Below are 13,895 nucleotides of genomic sequence, written 5' to 3'. Positions count from 1 at the left end.
GAATTAGAGGTAGGACACTACAGTGGCCTGGGTCAGAGGAAAGGCAGTTAAAATAATAGCAAACACAGGAAAGCTAACAGATTCATCTTCCAGTGTCATAGATCTGGTGAGAATGTGAGATAACAAGTGTACAAAGAAGATATACCTAAAATCACTCCTTCCTGTGGGATCTCATACTGGGATTTGCCTTTCCTTGTCTGTCTTCTAGACTGTAAGCTCTCTGGGGCAGAGGCTGTCACAATATTTGTGTCCTGTACAGCACCATGCACATTGTTGACCTTATCTAATAGCTATCATTCAACAGCACAATGAACATCGCTATTATACATCTAAACAATATTTTCCTTATAGAAGGGATAACTAATTGTAATAACACAAAGACTTTAAAGTGCCTAGCACATTTCTGGAAACTTCAAAAATAATATTTGCTTGTTTTTCAGTTATAAAGGTCTTTATTTATCCATGTTAGATTATTTCTTAGGCAGAGGTGATATGGAAAGGCTGTAATTTTCAGTTGAACACTAGGTGGAGCTGCAACATCTTGATATTTTTGTCTGTTCCAGGTTATGCTGCTGATTTCCAATTCAGTTTGTAGATCAATTACAGGCCCTTCCTCACCTGTCCATGAAACCCCAAAACAAAAAAGAGAGCAACTCCTCAAATCAATATCCAAACCTAACACCCCAACAAACCTCCAACTACCTAGAAGCTGGGAAAGGAATGGTAAATATATGCAAAGAAAAATGCTGTGGTAACCAATGACGCTTTGGGGATTCTGTCATCCAGAGGATGTTAAAACAAAAATCAAACAAACTATAAACATTTTCCTTATATCTCCTGTCTGTGAGGTAGGAATGGAGGGTAGAAGTGCTATAGATGCAGACTTTTGATGAAAGAATATCTGCATATGTTTTCTCATTTTTCAGATATTACTTTAGTATGATGATGGTGGGGAAAGATTGTTTGATAAGCTGCTCTAAGAAAAATAGTGAACTAATCCCTCCCTCCCCCAAACCAGGCTGACCTAATATATAAAGGTTTGAGAAATTTGATGATGGATGCCTTGCTAAACCCCAGGCATTTCTAGATTGGGCAAGAGGGGAGGGCTGGAGAGGCAGAATCTCAACACGGTATCCATCCCCCTCATGCAACCTCCTGCGCACTACTGCTACAGATCTAGTTACAGAATCCAGCACCAGTGGCATGGCCATTTTGTAAGGCCCATAATGACCAGACCTTACATGCTTTATAACACACTGCACGATATAGAGCAGGGGTAGTCAATTACTTTTGTTGTCAAGGTCCAAATTTCTTGGCCAAGGTATAGTCAAGGCTCAGACTCCAGAGAAAACAATAAAAAAAATGATAATAAGTACATTGGCGGTGTGTGCATCTCCTGTGTGGGGAGGTTAGCCCCCTACCCGCCTCTTCCACCCAAGACCCTGCCCCACTTCTTCCCCTGCTCTTGCTAGCCGGCCCACAGACACGTCTCCTAACTTTGTCTGGTGCCAACCAGGGTCTCTCTCTTTAGCTCTGGCTTTTCATTGAATACCCTTGTCCAGCAGTCCTTCCAATCTCTGACACTTCAATATCCGGGTCACGACATGGTGATTTTGGATCTCTTTCACAGTCACTTTCATCAGAAAAGTCTCCACAGTCATTATCCACATTACACACAAGCCTCTTCTTTATACATCGACCTAAGCAAAGAATGAAGAACTGAACATTTCTAAACCTTTTTAAACATGGGGTTTACATCAGAAAAACAAATATTCCTTACTGGAATCTTCCTCTTAGAAGGTGTATTTTCATTTCAGCCAGAACGAGGTAAAAACCTAATCCCTTGCTCCTCTAAGTGAGAAAAAAAAACCTTTAAATTTACCAATTATTTTAAATTGGATGGCACAGAAAATTAAATGGCAGAAGAATTTCTGACCTTCATAGAGAATTATCCTGATTTGATTAATTTTTAGATTATTGTTTAATGTCAAGATTTGGGGTATTTTTCTTTGAAGTATAAGAGTGTGAAAAAACATTAGTTCTTATAGGTTAATGTCAGCAAAGTCATATTTTTGAGTTGCTTTAATGGTCAATGCCTGGGAGGATGTAGCATATACTCAACATAATTTATGTTTTTATTGTGATGTACAAACAAGGGGAGAAATTCTGATCCCATTTAAGTCATTGGGAGTTTTGCCATTAGCTTCAATGAAGTGAGGATTTCACCTCAGTGGTTTTGTGAAGATTAATTATCTCTACATGATTTAAAGATTTTAAATTCAGATGCACTCTATTGATGTCAGTTAGCTGGCCTGTAAAGTGCTAGCTAATGTCTATGTAGTATTACTAAAATATGTCTTGAGAAGTTGATTTGTCAAATCCCCTATGCAAAATAAAGTCATAGAGTTTTGTAATTTTACCTGTATTCTAAGTGGGTTTGAACCTAGATCTCCAGAGATAGACCGAACTGCTGAAGTCACCTGGACTTCCCCACTTCAATGACTCTTTTCCCACTGATTTTTCATAAAGCATAAACAAAAAAGATTCACTCAGCTCCATTTGGAATAGATACAACGTAAGAAAGGAAACTTGCGGAACTGGCAACTTTTCAGCATGGAATAGAAAGAACTGTTAAGGAATTTAAACCTACATATATAGGCCTTGATTCAGCAGACTATCCATATTCAGCAAAGTACTTAAGCATGTGTTTAACTTTAAGCACGTATTTAAATCTATTGACTTTAAATGTGATTTGAACATGTGCTTAAAATTAAGTAGACACCTCCATGCTTTGCCAAACCAATTAGCCTGGTGTGAAAGCAACACCTACCTGAATCACATCTGAAGTCAGCTCCACAATCGATTTCTTGCTCTTCTGGACAGGCTATGCTGGTTTTACAGCTTTGTGAGTTTCCCAGTGATTCCAGGCACCGTTTCCCACGAAACTGTCCAAATTGCTGAACACTTCTAGAGCGAAACTGCAAAGATATATAATAATAATTAGATCTGCTTAAAGAAAAGCAAGACAAAAATTCCAATCTAATTAGAAATTTTCCCCCTCAAAATTTCATCCAAGTTAGAAATTTCTTCATGAGCTGATTGGTTGCAAACCAGGAAAAATATTTTGTGGAAAATTTTATCAATACGTTTCCCTTTGTGTCCTTTAATCTCAAAGTTGGAAATTTTGTCAACATTTAGAAATTGAAAACTTTTTGATTAGCTCTAATAATAATAAAATAAATAATAATATTTCACACTTATGCAGCATTCTTACAGCATCTCAAAACAGGTTACAAGGAAAAAAAGGGGGAGGAGGTACTTCAAAGCACAGAAGTGGACACTGAGGAACAGGTAGGTTAAATGACGATCCTAACGTCACACAGCAAGTTGTTCAGAGGCACAATAGATCTCCTCATTAGAGCTGGATGACATTTTTCAGATTAAACTTTTTTTTGACAAAAAATGGAAATTTGGGTTAACTGAAACATTTTGCTAATTTGTGTTAATTTAAAAAAAAAGAGTAAAACAAAACTGGATTTTTTTTGACAAATGAAACTAGTTTGTCAAAAAAATCTAAGTAGTACATTTTATTAAAAATAATAATAATTCAAATTATGGCCAGATTCTCAGCTAATGTCAATCAGCTTAGCTTCATTAACTTCAGTGAAGCTATGCTGATTTACATTTCTGAGGATTGGGAAGACTGCAGATACTTTTGTGGGAATCTTTCATTAATACCAAATTCTGAAGAACAATGTTGGGTAGCTTGAAATCTTGTAGCTTCCACCAACAGAAATTCGTCCAATAAAAGATATTACACTCCCCTCCCCATTTTGTCTCTCTCAAATTCTTATGGCGCAAGTAAAAAATTCATATTTTATTTGCATTTTAACCTTCATACTGAACTGGCCTCAGAATTAGTACTTTATTTATTTGGAACCCAGGTTTTTTCTACAAAGGAAGTCCCCAAATTATACACAAACACAAGTCGAGGTTTAGGAGAACTTATTTTTTGTTCATTAATTCCAGCCCTCACATATTATGCCTGCAAATAAATTAGCAAAGATGCTGTGTCTGAAGGTCTTTGTTAAGATGCACTCGTAACTAATTCTTCACATGCACATATAAACAGATATATAGCTGTGGCACTAGTCACTAGGCTTATGGGGTGTTTTTTGTTACCATGAAAAATGACAAAATCTAAAAAGTTTTCATAAAAAAAATCTTCATTTTTTAAAAAAACTTTCTTCAAAAAATGAAAACAGAAAAGCCTGGCTGTCAGTAATTTTTTGTTTTTTGAGTTTTTGATGAAAACCTAAAAAAAAAAAAAAAAGGTCATCCAACTTTGATGTTTCCTGCAAACATTTCTGTTTTGCCAACAAAGCCCTTTTAAATAGCAGTCTGCGCTTGGGTATAAAACAGTTGAGGGTACCCTTGAATCATAACATCAGCATGTTGAGGAGGAGTTTAGCACTCTTCACTATAATGGAGCACTTCTAAGGGTGAATGTCAGTCAGTAATACCTGTATCATTTTAAAATAAAAACAATATAACTAGTGCTTACCTTTAGATTTGAGCATGGGTCACATGGTCCCCATTCACTCCAACGGCTCAGTTTACAGTCTATTGGAGATGGAGCATTAGGTTCTCTTGTCCTCCTATGCAAAACTTTCTTTGAAGAGCTATCAAACAAAACATTTCAAACACAATCTCAGTTGGCTAAAATCAAGCACAAGTTTTAAAACATTGGTTAATGGTTTAAAAACAAATGTCCTTTTGCTACATCCTGGCTCACTTGCACAGCTGTCGTTGGCATTTGGATATACAAACAGCGTCATTCTCAAACTCTTCACCAGGTTAAAAGGGGAAAGTAGAGGACATTTTACTTTTTATAAATATTTAAAGTCAAAGAGCAGTTAATGAACCAACATTTTTTCTTCTTTCCTGGGTGCATCAAGATCTAGTCTTTGTATAGGTCATGTTAAGCTGCATGTCAGGGAGGGCTGTAGGTCTAGAATTAATTAACAGGGACAGATTCTGGCTGTAACTCACCAGAAGAGAACTTTCCTGGAAGAGGTGAACTCCTCGCGGACTCAGAGCACCACTGGCTAACAGCAGATGGCTTTATGTCGCTACACCAATCCTACACAGGAATGTGTCCCTTTAAGGACTCTATGCCTGCAGCACGTGATAGTGCATGCTGGAACTGGGGTGCAGAATCAGGGTGGTGTAACTGTCTCTCTGTCACCAACTCCACAGCCCCAAGCAGAGCCTGATGTAGAGAAAACTTTAGTGTATTACATCTGTGTGCACATAGCTGCTTTCAGCTTTCAAATTATTCTAGAGTCTCGCCTATTTAAAGTATTCTCCTCCTCAGCCGAGGACCTATTTACTAGTAGACCCAAGTTTGGGGCCCAGAGGTTTTTGGGGTGAGAACCATTTTGAAGAGGGAGGCAGGGGAGGAGCTGGCTGGCTGGCATACATTTAGAAGTTCAAGCTGTTCTGGCTGACCCAGTGTCAGGATCCCAACAAGGGCAGTCAGGGCCAAAGGTCAGAGCATAAACTCCAAGGATCACGCATAAACTCCCAAGATTTGGTAAAATCAGAATTAAAGGCCTACATGTTCAAACGTGACTGGTGATTTTGGTGCCCAGCTTGAAATACCATAAAAGGACCTAGTGTTCAGGGAGTGGGTGCTCAACAATTTCTGAAAAATCAGGCTCCTTCAAGGTGTCTCAAGTTGGACACCAAAAATGGATGCACCCAGAATCATGAGTCACTTTCCAAAATTTGGACCAATATTTTTAAGATTACCTTACCTGGCTTGCTATCAACTCTTAGTTCATCTTTCTAGTTCTCATCCATTATATGATCAGTCTACAGACACAGAAAGTGAACATTATTTTACAAATACTTTGGGGCTTAAATTGACCTGACAGCAACTCTTCAATCTTAAACAGCTCAGGGATGCAGTGAACCCTTTAGAGGGCCAACTGACCTTGGCTGGCTCTAGAGCTGCTTTCAGTTCCCTGCCATCAAACCAGTGTACTGCTCTTCTCCTGGGTGAGAGACCCCACAGGTCTAGACCCCAGGCCTGCAGAGCTACCAAACAGCTGACATCTCCAGGCTACCACCCAGTAGCAGCTGTAACCAGCTTGTGTGCCACTTACTGTGACGTGCTGTGGACAGAGATAATGGGAAGTTCCATCTCAAGGGTTTGACAGACAGCAGCTTCAAGGCTCCTGGTTGGCTCCCTGCCCTATATAAACTCACAGGGTATTCCAGGAAGCATCCAGGCAACAGTATGGATCTTCTGTAGCTGCCACAACCATTGCTGCTTTCTTGTTTCTTACTTTCTGGCTTTGACCTCAGCTTGATTTGGACTTTGCCTCTTGACCCTTGGTATTGATTCTGGCCTGGAACTTGACTATGAGTTCCTCTGCTACTCCCAACCTCAGGTTTGCCCCCGCTCTGACCTTTGGCCCTGACTGCCCTTATTGGGATCCTGACACTGGGTCAGCCAGCACAGCTTGAACTTCTAAATATATGCCAGCCAGCCAGCTCCTCCCCTGCCTCCCTCTTCAAAATGGTTCTCACCCCAAAAACCTCTGGGCCCCAAACTTGGGTCTACTAGTAAATAGGTCCTCGGCTGAGGAGGAGAATACTTTAAATAGGCGAGACTCTAGAATAATTTGAAAGCTGAAAGCAGCTATGTGCACACAGATGTAATACACTGAAAGTTTTCTCTACATCAGGCTCTGCTTGTGGCTGTGGAGTTGGTGACAGAGAGACAGTTACACCCCCCTGATTCTGCACCCCAGTTCCAGCATGCACTATCATGTGCTGCAGGCATAGAGTCCTTAAAGGGGCACATTCCTGCGTAGGATTGGTGTAGCGACATAAAGCCATCTGCTGTTAGCCAGTGGTGCTCTGAGTCCGCGAGGAGTTCACCTCTTCCAGGAAAGTTCTCTTCTGGTGAGTTACAGCCAGAATCTGTCCCTGTTACTATTTGTATTTCTACAGTGCTTTTCATCCTAAAGTACTCTACAAACTGATACAAAGTATGTGTATATCTCTCACTGATAAATGGGACTGGGCAGTGGATATGGCTTCAGGCTAAGGAAATGATATTTATTTTTAAAGTTACTGAACAATCTCAAGAGGTGTTCCTGTCATGCATACGTTGTGTTCCTGATGCCCCGTTACCTTTAGTTATCTGCTATTATCAGGGCCGTCCTTAGGATTTATGGGGCCCTATGCAGTATTATTAAACTGGTGCCCCTATGCCCGACGGCAGCCCAGGCTTGCATGTGCATTTTAGATCAGGGTGGTCTTTTGAGGGATTTGTTTAAAAAACTGTATGTCTGAAGATCCAAGCATTTAAGGCTAAAGTTGAATACTCAGATTCTAAAAATCTATGCAAGGATTTTTTAAGAGATGTGGTTTTATAATCTTCAGCAACACACTAACGAATTATTTTTAAATCAAATTTTAAATTAAGGTCCTGTAGACGAACATGTTCTGAGTAAATATTACAGTAATGCACAACTGTTTTTGTCAGTAAATTCAGAAACTGACAGTATATACCTGGGGGTTGGTCAATGCCTGTTAAATGGCTTCATTACCACTTGAATGGCTCTTTAACAGTTTCAATGTTGTGCTAATAGGTCTGGCAGGCTGGAAGGCTTTTTCACTCTTAAGTACTAGATCCCCTCCAGAGGAAGAATAACCAGGCTGCAACAGCCAGCTGTGGTGGCAGCCTGCAGGAAGGTATCAGATTAGAGAAGGGATAGGAAGATGTGGAAGGGTGGACATTAAGACCCAGTGGTGCCCCAAATGTTCAGGTGCCCTACACAGCCTTGTATGCTGGTAAACCTAAGGATGGCCCTGCCTATTGTAAACACTGTGGGAAAGCCCAATCCACTAGAGCATCATAATAAGCAATAAACAGAGTAAGCAATGGATTTTTTCCCTCTTCCCTCACATTGATCATTTTTGCTGGTGACTGGTTGGCCTGCTTACTCCTTCCTAGACCTCCAGAGGTAACTGCTTGGCCTGCTCCTCCTGCCTGACACACTTATGGAGATCTCTATTGAGTGTAGGGATCATTGTACTTATTTGGCACTGGGCATGATTTGGGAAAGGAGATTCCCTAAAGAGTGGGGAGTGGGCCAGTTGTCCTCAGAGATACTAGTAGCGGGCACTAGGGGCCAGATTTCAAAGGTGGTTTAGGCACCTACCAATGCACATGGGTGCCTAATAAGATTTTTCAAGAGCATCTAGATGCCTAACTCCTATTGATTTCAAATTCCACTAAGTCACTGGCTACTTCTTTAGTCATATAGATACCTTTGGGAATCTGGCCCTGAAGATACTGAAAAAGGTACCCATTGCTACAGTGATCAACACCCTCCGTCCACAACACCTTTCAAGATGCCTAGCACAACATGTGTTGTACCTCATCCAGTGCATCAAATGCTCCAACAACAACATGAGTAAAACTAGACCATCGCTATACTCTTGAATGAACTCACACAGAAAAATGATAAGTCAAAGACACCCTATTACCCGTGGACAAACTCTTCACAGAGTGATTACTCCATAGCTGACCTCTTAGTCCTCATACTCAAAGGAAACCTGCAAAACACCTCAAAAGACAAACCTGGGAGCTTAAATGTATAACCCTGCTAGACACCAAAAATAGACTAGTCTAGAGACACTGGTTTTATATCTCAATCTGTAATCCAAATCTACTTTCTCCTATGAGTGCAGAGGTGTTAATTGCCCACTTCATTTTGAAAGGTTTCTTGAAACTCCATGTGCATAACAGTCTATTCCACCTTGTATTTAGCTGTACTTACCTTTCCCAGACCTGAAGAAGAGCTCCAAGTCTTGTCTCATTCACCAACAAAAGGTGGACCAATAAAATGTACTACTTCACCCACTTTGTCTCTTTTATTGTCTTTCCGAGTTAGGTACCCTACCCCATCATCATGTAGCATAGAGTTCCCATAGTTTGCTAGAAACCTGTTCTGACAAATGTAGGAATTTTGGTAATTTTATAATTAACGTGCATACATCAGTTTTCCTCTGTACTTTGCGTTCCCACATACTGAGAGTATAAACAGTAGGGATGAAGTATTTGATTCATGTAACAACCTGGTTAGAAACCAGAGTCCTTAACAAGCTGACTAGAGCCTACACATGTGAGTGGAAGATCCAGATTAGACAATGGAAACCTCAATGGCCAGGACATTCATACCTAGCAACTAACAGCCAAGAGATTACCCCCCCTGTCTGCAGGGAAACAGGGCAAAGGCCCCATACAGGAGAACAAAGGAAAAAGGTGTCAGGTGGCTGTGTTGAAAACTGAGCTCATAAAGGCCAGGTCCACACTACAGCGTTAAATCGATTTAAACAGCGTTAAATCGATTTAACGCTGTAACCGTCCACACTACAAGGCACTTAAAATCGATTTTAAGGGGTCTTAAAATCGATTTCTGTACTCCAGCTAAACGAAAGGAGTAACCCTAAAATCGATATTACTAAATCAATTTAGGGTTAGTGTGGACGGATATCAAAGTTATTGGTCCTATTCTTTTACTGAGCTACCCAGAGTGCACCGCTCTGGAAATCGATGGTACCCTGGGACCATGGACGCACACCACCGAAGTAATGTGCCCTAGTGTGGACGCGTAAAATCGATTTTATAAAACCTGTTTTATAAAATCGATTTTACTAATATCGATTTAAAGCTGTAGTGTGGACGTAGGCAAAGACAGGGGGCTGTCACTAAGAGACAAAAGGGAGAGAGGCAGAGAAAGGAAGCAAAGAGATTCTATAGCAGTTGCTTCTCTATGCCAACCTAAGGACTTCCAGATGCTGCACGTCAGGTGACTAATAATTGCTACCTTCTTTTGAAAAGGCTGCCTGGTGTCACTGCAAATACTTACAGAGAATATTGCATGCTGAAGAGGTACCATACAAGCCTCTCACAGGAGTCTGGCTTAGCTGGATTCAGTGTAGGAAGTCACAGAGAGCGACAGGGATTGTTAGTGCTCAAAGGCCCAGTTTCAGAGATGGGCAGGCCACATCCTTTCCTCTGAGGAATGATGTGGTTCCTCAGGATCCAGTACACTAAAGGAGTCACTCCAAAGGGACTAGTTACAGGCCAGGACATAGACCTGTGCCTTGAGTTTTCAGGTGTGTGTGAACTTAAATATAAATAATTCGTTGCAAATGATCTTGTGACCTCTAAAGCACAAGTGCTTGGTCTGCAGCCATTGTCTCTATATACAGGAGAATTATTAGCTTATGCTTTGCTACATCCTAAAGAATGATGGCTTCAGAAGAAGACTGACCGATATTCCACGTCCCTCTGACAGGCCTGAGTGAGAGCTGTGTGAAAAGTGTTTTAAATTAAGTCATTTAAAATGGAGGAGATTAGGAAAAATGACAGGCTTCTCATCTCACTGTTCAACTCAGGGAAATAGTCTACTTACACAAACAGAGCTGAGTCAGGAGATTTACTGCACCTAGTTTGAACAGGAAGGAGTTGAAAGCAGCCCAGCCATCAAGAACGCTGCTGAGTATGACAGCAGGGAGCAAGGACTTCAAAGACAAATGCTGAGTTCAATATGCTCTATAATTTCTGCTCAGAAGGGAGCATCCAGCTGGCTGCTTCATTCTCCAAAGTGAGTTTTGTACTTTGAAAAAGTGGCTCACGTGGATGTGCCCAACCTCCTGAACATCCCTGAACCCTGGAGGAGTTGGGCTCCACATCAAAGCATTGCCTCTTGGGCCCATGAATGGATATACCCAGGATCAGTGTATCTGTTCCTCAAGGATCTAAGCTGTCCCTGAATGAAGAAATAGAAAAACACAGAGCCTTGGCGAGCTGACAGTAAAATATTGACATTTCAGCAGTCAGGGGAGGGGGGGGGAGAAGAGAAGAGTGCTCTTGGGAGGGCTGAGAGAATTTCCCAATCTACACAGAAACTTGATTGCACTTTTCCTGTGGTCGTAGGTTGCATAACACTGGCTGAACTCATATTGATGTGCCAGAAACACACCTGGTTGTGTTAGTGATTTGTTATTGGCCAACACTGTAATTTGTTAAATCATAAGATGATAGTGCTTGGGGCCATCTTAATAAATAGTTATGAATGATGAATTCAAGCAAGGGAATTGGCTTGATGGTTGAGTTAAGAGCAAGCTGCAGGCACCAAAAGGATCTGAGTTCAAGGCCCAAGAAGCCTTCTCATCTGCATACAGTACTAGTAATCTCACCTCTGAATGGATAATGTCAGAGCTTCCAGAGAAGAGCAACAACAATGATGAAGGGCCTCAAAAACTTATAGGAAAAGAGAGAAGATTAGGATTCTCCATGATAGGAAGGAGACAAATAAGATGGGACATGATAAAAGCTTAGACAAGGTAGATCAGAAGGGGACTGGAATTGAAAAGATGGGAATTTCAAAGCCAATGAGAGGAAATACATTTTCATACAACACAATTAAATCATAGAACTCATGAGGCCAACCCCCTTCCCACTTTACCTGTGTCTTCCATCCCTTTGAATCTTAAGAATATCCAGAGTTATTATTGTTAAACTTTTTAGAAGGGACGTTAACCGTCATACTTCAGGATTTAACCCTTTTTTAGGAAGTCGGGATGAAAGCTATTGTGGGACAAATTATCCCTAGAGCTGAACAAATAACAACTTCTTCACTTTGGGGCCAAAACCAAAAAATAATCATAATAATTCAGTTAGATTTGAACCAAGACAATTTTCAAACATTTTTTCTGATGACTAAAAACACCCCCCAAACCCTAAAAATAGTTTGCTTCAAGTTCACCAAAATGTTTGTCTACTCTAATTTAGAGTTTTTCCATTTCACTTCAGCCATTTCAGGAGTTACACCCTGGCAGTGTGTTTTATTTTTTAATTGGCCAAATTTGAAATCAAAACATTGACTCAATGTTTTGTTTAGACTTTTCAAGTCAAAACAATTTTTTCCCCCTTCAACTGAAACTATTCAGGTCACCGCTGTTTCTGACCCCCACTCTCCCACCCCCGCAAAAAACCTTTTTTTTGTGTGGACAAAACCACTTCATCAAAAATAAATAAAGTTCTCCTAGCTTTAGTTATCCTATTTCCGCCTACTTCAGGGTTCCTCTACCTTCCCCCAAAGCATCTGGTATTCACCACTGTCAAAGACAAGGTATTGGACTAGGTGACTCTTGGATCTGATCCAGTTTGGTAATTCCTACAATCTCACTTTAGGAGCACTGAGCTGGCAAGACTCTGCTGCTGGAGGTGAAATGTGTCTTTTTGCATATCTTTATGGAGATTCCATATAACTAGCACAACTCTTAAGAGAGCTGGTCACTATTATATGGTACTGATGCACTATTAATAAGATCTGGCTTGAGAAAAATGGAGTAGTAGACTAGGAGCTTTGAAATGTCAGTAATCTGTAGCCCCATCACTAGAAAAGAGAATGAATTTCTCAGGGAGAAATGTGTCAGGCAAAACAAGCAACACTCCAGAGTATTCTTTAGTACTGTGTTTATAATAAACAGAGCTAAAATAACAGTCTCCATACAAGTATATAACCACTGCTGCCTTCAGCCATACGTATTTGATCATGCCATACAGATGCAATATAAAATCCAAGGAGTCTGAAACTGAAACTGATACTGCCAGGTAGCATTTTAAGAAGAGGTAACAAGAATCTTTCTTGGTTACAAGAAAAAGACAGCCCTGTAGATTAATGCACACATTTTACTGTCTGTTCTGAGTAAAACAAAATCCAGTACAAAGCTGCTAATACAAAGAAAAAAAAAAAAAAGGAATTACCTTCTCATCTCTCCTGAAACCAAGGTGGTGGCTTCTAAAATGCATAGCGCACACGTAAGTTGCAGGATAGCATACATGCTTCTAGCTTTTTTAGCTAGATGGAAGAAACTGCTGGGACTGAATTTGGAATCTTTATTTGTTCCTTGTGTCATTTATTACCAGAAGCACAAAGGCAACACCCACAGAGCATGCCAATGATAGGCCGTAGCTAGTGTTGACTTATGGTACATGCTCTAGAGTTCATTGAAACCATGGTGGGAAAGTAAGTCTGTATGAATAATTAGGTTGTCTTTTGTTGCAGTATTTCCCTAGCTAAGAGAGAGAGATTATTCCCTTTCTGACCAACCAGGTAGGGAATAGAGCTTTTCTATTGAGCTAGAAGACACTTGAATGCATATAACTTTCCATTGGAGAATATTGCAAAAGAAATACAAACAGTTCAGAAATTGTCTATATTCTAAGGAACCGTTATGTGGAGGTTTGGGACAGGGGACATTTTTTTGCAAGCCCAAAGGAATTACACCTACTCAGACTTTAAGATAAGCAGGGACCATTGTGATCATCTAGCCTGAACTCCCACACGTCACAGGGCAGAGAACCTTACCCACCCACTCCTATAATAGACCCTTAACCTCTGGCTGAGTTACTAAAGTCTTCAAATCATGGTTTCAAAACTTCAAGTTACAGAAAATTCATTATTTACACTAGTTCAAACCTTATTGTGCTACTGAATTATTAGTCAGCTGTTCTGGCCTTCAGTCATAAAGGACCAGTTGTTTATCTAAAGGGCATAGGGACTCAAAACATCAGAGGAGGCCCTAGGACACTGTCATCAGACCTCACAATTACATAGAGATGGCACCGGGTGCTGGATTCTGCAAGAGTCATGTTACTGTATGTTACTTATGGTGCATCAGTGGCTATTTCCAAGATCACTACCTTTGACAAAGTTTCATTGTCAAAACTCCTTCTGGAGAAGTTGCCTACCTATAGTGTTGCAGGCATCGTGGGCCATTATACATGCTGAGTGCTT

General features: G+C 40.5%; 1 protein-coding gene across 1 annotated transcript in view; it reads right to left on the bottom strand.

The window, feature by feature from the left end:
• C9 (complement C9) overlaps positions 1 to 13,452 on the bottom strand; it is a 32,698-nt gene extending 19,246 nt beyond the window's left edge. Inside the window, exons 1-4 of the mRNA XM_030566755.1 lie at positions 12,863 to 13,452; positions 4,565 to 4,682; positions 2,831 to 2,978; positions 1,553 to 1,700 (exon numbers count right to left, since the gene is read on the bottom strand). Of these exons, the coding sequence (XP_030422615.1) occupies positions 1,553 to 1,700; positions 2,831 to 2,978; positions 4,565 to 4,682; positions 12,863 to 13,014 (566 nt within the window). The 5' untranslated portion in view covers positions 13,015 to 13,452. The remainder of the gene's footprint in view (positions 1 to 1,552; positions 1,701 to 2,830; positions 2,979 to 4,564; positions 4,683 to 12,862) is intronic.
• Between the last annotated feature and the right edge of the window lie 443 nt (positions 13,453 to 13,895).

Source organism: Gopherus evgoodei, chromosome 6 (genome assembly GCF_007399415.2).
Source record: "Gopherus evgoodei ecotype Sinaloan lineage chromosome 6, rGopEvg1_v1.p, whole genome shotgun sequence".
In the NCBI taxonomy this organism is placed as follows: Eukaryota; Metazoa; Chordata; order Testudines; family Testudinidae; genus Gopherus; species Gopherus evgoodei.
This window is presented reverse-complemented; position numbering and strand designations above follow the sequence as displayed.